The following is a 6,639-nucleotide window of genomic DNA, read 5'->3' as shown; positions in this document are numbered from 1 at the left end:
GCAGCTGAAAGTGGGTTTGTTTTCTTATCATCATCAGAGATGCAGTCCACTTTCCAACAGGACTCAACTAAGTTGAATTTCGTTATGGAAACATAGAGTTTGCAATATTTTATGCTTAAAGATTATTTTCTGTAGCAAAATGCCATCTAACTTTTACATTTCCCATCATTTTGTGCATAATTTTGGACTGAAAACCCTGATGTATCTCCTCAATAATTGTTTTAGAAGATGATCTAAGATATTCTCTGAATAGAAGTGTCTGAGATGTAATGTTTGATTTCTGTTTGCCATAGATAACAGCAAGAAAAAAAGTAAAAAACCAAAGTTAAAAAGGGGCCACAGAGTAGAACCTATTAATTCAGAGGATTCTCTTCCCAAAAATCCACCACCAGCAGCAGCACTTCCAGCAGGTGAGTGTACTGACAACCAGGAACTGATGGCTCAGTCTGTGGTTGTTAATCCTTGAAAATATTCCCTTGGAATGATGAAACTGGAATGATCTCTCTCTAGCAAATCTTTGGTGCAGTTTCCCACTTCATGAGAAGAACTTCCAGCACTATTATTTGGCCTGTTCTGTGGCGGAAGACATTATTCTCCCAAAAAGGGAGTCAGAAACTTGACCACTCCCAAAAAAGTGATTAAAATGCTGAGTATCTAAGGGTAAATCAATTCTTTTCAAAGGGTTCCATAGCTCTTCCCCCTGGATGCAATATATTGCATACCTGAAATGCTTTGACTTCCCCCAAAAGGAGCTGCTTTCTGGGCAGTTCCTCAGAATCCAGAGCACTCCTGGCATGTTTTGACAGTCTTTGTTTTCCTTCAGTTGGCTGGGGAACTCCCAAACTTCCTAGACTTGGAAAACTTGAGCCCCTTGGGGAAACACATCGTGCTGGTAATTGAAAGTATTTTGGGTTTTGTACTTTTTGAAAGCATTCTCCATTGTTCATTCACTTCTGCATTCAGTTCATGCTTCATCTTTTTTTTTTTTAATGTCTTAATTCTAATTTTCACTGACCAAACCCTAAACCTTTTGCTTAGTAGAAAGCATCTTTTTGATTTTTCAAGTCTTCTTTTTTTTTTTATTTTAATGGACAAGAAAGTTCTCTGAGATTCCCTTATAAAGTTTCAGATGGCTGGGGATATCAGGTGCACTGAATGATCTGAAGTTATTTGCATAGCAGCAGTACCTAAATAACTGGAAATACCAAGGTGAAGTAGGCAGATTCTTGATTTCTTGCCTCAGTAATGGCTGTTTTCTAATTTTGGAAGGTCCTGAAAGATTGTTTTTCATATGCTCACACTGCATTTTTTTGTCTGAGTTTTAGGTGGCAATTCCTTTGTTTTTCTTACATTTTTATTGTTCAGATTTTGAACAGCCGAGTGAACATGGAGACATCTGGAGTAGTGTGAGGGGAGAACAAGCAAACTAAAGCAATGAGAACACTTGTTCAAATGGAATCAAAAGAACATGAATTGAGAAACTTTCAGAGAAAGGAGCTGTGGCTGTAGTTACCCTGACTTGAATTAATTGAACTCTTATCCTGTGAAATTCTGAAACAACAGAACATGGAACTTTTCTGCCAAAGAATCAAAAGCTGCCTAAAGGGGAGATAAGATTTCTAAACCCAAGATATTTATTCCTTACAGGAATAAGATTCATGTGTGTAAAATGTCATTTGTTATCTTAATCATAAACCCATCTTGCTCTTTTTTTTAAAGGCACATAGAGAGGAGGCTGCAAGAGAGAAAAACCAGATGAAGAGGTAGGGAGGGGAAGAAAGGGAATTGCAGTTTTTCTCTGTTGCATTTTGGTAGCAAGAGGTGGGAACAAAGAGAAACCCAGTGAATTTGGAAGCAAACACTAGAAAATAGAAAATATGTTGGTAGGGATCTCTTACCCAGAGGTTAAAAGGCATTTTTATTTCCCTGTTGGTTTCATGATTAATTTATATCAATAGCTTGAAGGAACAATTTGCAGTACAAGTAGAGAGACTAGTAGAGATACTTCTCAGTAAGGGGATTAGTAAGAAATCCCTTGGTTTTGCCTTAATTTTTTTTTTTTTGAAAGTGGCAGATATTTGGTCGTTCTTGATGCTGAAATACGTAAAATTCAGGTAGTGTGAGGCTGAAACAACCTCCAGAGGTCTGGTTTTAATGCTGGGCTTTCTCAGACCTATAACTCTGTCTTAATTATGCAGTCTGGATAATTGAAGTGTTGATGAGCAGGCTATTTAATGTATATATTGAGTCATTTTTGTGTCATTCTTAGCTGGTTATATTGGCTTTTAACAGGCAGTAGAGTCAATCGTATAAATCTTGCATTATACATTTATTTCACTAAAGACTGCAATTTTTCCAGTCATACTGATAATTCTGGCCCAACATCAGGTAATGAGTGTCTGTTTATTGTCAGTGGAGGATACATTTGCAAGAATAATAAACCTCTTCCAATCTAGGAGGTGAAATGATCTGTCAGTCCTAAAGTGGTCTGGCAGATCTCAAGAAATTTATCAATTGATTAATAAAACCATCCATTGTACAGGGTTTGATTTGCCTTCATTTTGCTGATCAAATGGAAGGACAACTAAACCCTTGATCCTGCAGACACCTCCACAGTCTTAGAGCAGTGCAATCCACCTGGTTTGCTTTTGGTAATTCCAGCTCAGGAGTGCAATTTTCAGTTATTGCCCACGTAGAACAAGTGGAATATATTCTCCTTGGGAAATTCTGATTTATGAAAGCTGAATTTTGTGTTGGCAGGCCATCAAGGCTTTGCTGGGGAAGAGATGGTCTGTATAAACCAAACTGAGATTGGAATGCTTCAAAAAGCTGCTTTTTTTAATCTTTGATTTCTACCTGTTTCCTCTTACCATCTCTCACATTATTTTGCTTGGGAAATGCTTTGCATGTACCCATCTGCATGGTTGTTGTTTTTCTTTTATATCAATGAGAGAGGTTTGAGAATAGTTGTTGCTCTCTTGTGATGTACTTATTGACTTTGTCTTGAGCAGTTTTACTACTTTAAACTCCTTTATTGACAAAAGAAAATGCTGCAGGTGTTTTTTTTAAATTCTTAATATAGTTCTTTTAGAAAGTTAGTGTGGCTTGCAAGATAAATGCCCTGCACCAATGGTCCCCAAATTTTGGATGCTGCATAGTGTTGCTGTCACTTAAAACTGTATTGCAATGAAAACTTGCCTACAGCAACATTCACATTTTGATACGGGATCTTTTCAGCTGTTGTTTGCACACTTTGGATTTCTCATTTCCTATTTTTGGGATGTTTACAGATCACCTTTGGGCTTGATCTTGCAAATGCTGCTGCCTGGATAACAAAATGGAATGAGACCCTCTTTTGTCTGATACTTCCCTCTAGAGATTAATTAGGTTTGAAAGTTGTTTGTAGCAATTAGCTCTTAACCTGTAGACTACCCAGCTTCCATGAAAGGCAGCAAGAATTTCCCACCTGTAAAAACCCTTTGGGTGACAGATTGCTGTGTTTTTCTTCCCTGGAATTTCTGGCACAGGTTTCTATGGAAAGCCTCTGCCCCCGCTGAGTCTCCGCCAGAGACCCAACAGTGACACCCACGATGTCATTGCTTGACTGGATCCCAAACAAACACAGTTTAAAACCACCAAACAAAACAATTCCCTCAGAAACATTTATTTTTTTCTGTTGCCCTTGAAGGAAACATTTTTCAAGTGACACTTTCTCAGCACGTTGCAGAAGAACTTGGTGACAATTAAATCTGGAGTTGGTTCTGTCCGACTGAGTTGATCAGACTTTGTCGTTCCACGTCACCAGCGCTGCTTCAGCCTTCAGTGGCTGAATAAATCAAACAGGTCTGTGTGTCCATGGCTGTTCATGTGAACATGGCATTGAGGATTTCCTTGTGAAAATACATATCCCTAAACCTGAAGAAAACCAGCTTCAAGATGACTGGATTTGTACCTTCCCATCGAGACCTTCCTCCAGGTGCTGTGCAGTTGTTGGTATTTTTTTTTCCCAGCTGATAAATTATTTTGTAAGATTGGTTGTATGATAGGGTGACTCTAGAAAGGCTAAACAAAGATTGAGTCTATTTTTCTACCTTTTTATTAAATGATTTGGCAGTCTGAGTGGGTCTGTGTTCCTGCTACCAATCAAGGGATACCTTGAAAGCATTAGGAAGCTGATGGTCAAGTTCATACCAATACAGGGTGTTTGACTCTTCCAGTAGCAGAGCCCCTTGATTAGGGATTGCACTACCAGATGGAATATTTTATATTTCTGGCAACCTGAAGCAAGGGATAAGACAGGAAGTTTTAAATAACTCCATTTTATACAAAACATTGCTATTTGAACCGTCTGAAAATTTTCTTACCTGTTTTTTTTCTTTAGTTTGTTAACTGAACCTGACATAGGTGGTAAATTCTGTGGAAAAGAGGATTGAGTTGGATATTGTATTGACTACTACAACATGCAAGGAAATTGCTCCTAGTGGTAGTTTGGCACTAACTGAGTCAGGTGTTTTGATGGAAAACTGACTCAACCAACATGCAGAGAAACCCTGTGGAGATTTTAATCTCGAGAACACTAACACACCATCTTGAAAACTAAAGACACACCAGGGTTTGGAGGAGTTCAATAATACTTCCATGTAGTGTGTTTATCTAGGTGAAATTAAAAAAAAAATCCCATACAAGTGATAAATAAACAACAAAGGCTACAATTTGATATATTTCTGTTGAAATGTTTTTCCTCTTCTGTTGGAGACAACAATTGGTGTCTTGTGTAAAGTGTATTGTTATGCCACTTAGTAAGGATGAAACCCCCATTCTAAGGGTTTCTTCAAAGAAGCAGTATTTGATTATTGATTATTTTCTATCAATCCCCATCTCCAATAGCATGCTAATCCCAGATTACTTCAGGAGATGTTAAACCAGTGCAATGTTTGTGTTCAGCACTTTGATATTGGAAATCTTTGCCATGTGCCCCTCACAGCAATGAGTTGCACAAATGGACATCCAGCCTAGGAATCTCAATGCAGTTTTATTCAGATTTTTCTAGAATGTGTTTGTGGGAGGGTGGAATCCATTGGAAGATAAGTTTGGGATGGGTGGAGAGGTAAAGTCCCAGTTCAGTGAAAGGACGAAACACTTTGTATGTGACTCCATGAGAACACTTTTATTGCTATTCTAACAGTGTCCCATGATTTGGTTCTGCTCAGAATTTGGTCATTTTCACTGCAAACAAACCCAATATTGAGTGCTGGGGAGGTTGCATAAATGTCAATGTGTGCAATCTCAGTTGGAACTTCAGCTCTGTTACCACTTCAGTTTTCAGCTTAAAGGCTCGACTTTGGCAGACTTCATTTTTTTTTTTTTAACAGCTTTGGTTTCTAGGAGTGCATTACCCTTTTATTTTACCTTTTATCAACAAGAAATGAATGGGAGTCTTTACTGAAAACAAAGCCGAGTGTGCTGTTGTAACAAAGTCCGAGAAACTCCACTGTCAGGTGTTGATCCATGGGAACTGTGTGTTCTGGGTGTTGTGTGTGTGGACACATGTAGCATTTTTGGTTTTGCTTTTAAAATAAATGTTACCAATATGTGACCAAAGGATTTAAAAATTGTTGGTTTGTTTGTTTTTGGTTTGTTTTTTACAGTTTTGTCTGTTATTATGTCTGTAATATTACTATGGTGGGGTTTTTTTCAGTAATTTATACAACCATGACTTTTTTCTTTTTTTTTTTTTTTTTGCTCAGAATGACATTTATCTATGGAATAAAACTAATGCACAGCATCAACATGTTTCCTGTATTCTCATAAATCCACAAGGTTTTTGGAAGCAACTATGGTCATAAATATTTAAGGGCTACAAGTCTCACTTTGCTAAAATGGACAACACAGAGACCTTATGGACAGAATTTCTGCATATTTCTGCAACAGCAGTGTGGTCAAATTTAGAATATATTGATAGATTGGCACTAAGTTATGAGTATATGTGTACATATAAAGTGCTTTTGAATACTTGAGAGGTAATAAGTTGTAAATTAAGAGGTAATTGTTGCACTAATAATAATTGTCAGGTTTGATGCTCTTTACTGTCAAGAATATCACTTCCAAAATGTATCAGTGCATTCAGCTGAGAGTATTTGTCCCTACATACAGGAGTGGTAAGAACACAGAAATGCACTGTATAAGCAGAACATTTGGCAGAACTGGCCTTGGCAGAATTCCAGCCACAGAGAACTGTACTTTTCCCACCGGTTTTGTTGTGTATCTCTTGGTACAACTCATTGATCCCAAAGCCTTTCAGGTTTCCTTTCAGGAAGTGTCCATTCTGCCTCTGGCACAATCCCCATTGAAACATCTGAAATAAGCTTTCAAGTGTGATGGCAATTTGCATCAAATGTTCTTGGCCTTCATGAGTGGGTGCCTGAAACTCCACTATTCCTCTGGGGGATGGCTCTCCTGCTCTCCTCGAGGTGACCTTTGCAGCCCTTTGCAGCCTGGATTTCTGAGGCCAGTTTGATCCCTGCTTCCTTTTCCAGAGAATGGCTTGTCTGAAGACACGTGGCAGATGTTTGTGGCAATAATTCTCAGGTGTCCATGGAGAAGCGCAGGAGAGGGGAGCAGCGCACGGGAACAGGTGGG

At 38.4% G+C, this 6,639-nt stretch overlaps 1 protein-coding gene across 1 annotated transcript in view; it reads left to right on the top strand.

Annotated features, from left to right (window-relative positions):
• ARL13B (ADP ribosylation factor like GTPase 13B) overlaps positions 1-4,283 on the top strand; it is a 34,712-nt gene extending 30,429 nt beyond the window's left edge. Inside the window, 3 exon segments of the mRNA XM_027905994.1 lie at positions 294-410; positions 824-892; positions 3,528-4,283. Coding sequence (XP_027761795.1) covers positions 294-410; positions 824-892; positions 3,528-3,604 — 263 coding nt within the window. The 3' untranslated portion in view covers positions 3,605-4,283.
• The last annotated feature ends 2,356 nt before the right edge of the window (positions 4,284-6,639 follow it).

Source organism: Empidonax traillii, unplaced genomic scaffold (genome assembly GCF_003031625.1).
Source record: "Empidonax traillii isolate 1590-97213 ecotype Southwest subspecies unplaced genomic scaffold, ASM303162v1 scaffold1231:size149244, whole genome shotgun sequence".
NCBI lineage: Eukaryota > Metazoa > Chordata > Aves > Passeriformes > Tyrannidae > Empidonax > Empidonax traillii.
This window is presented reverse-complemented; position numbering and strand designations above follow the sequence as displayed.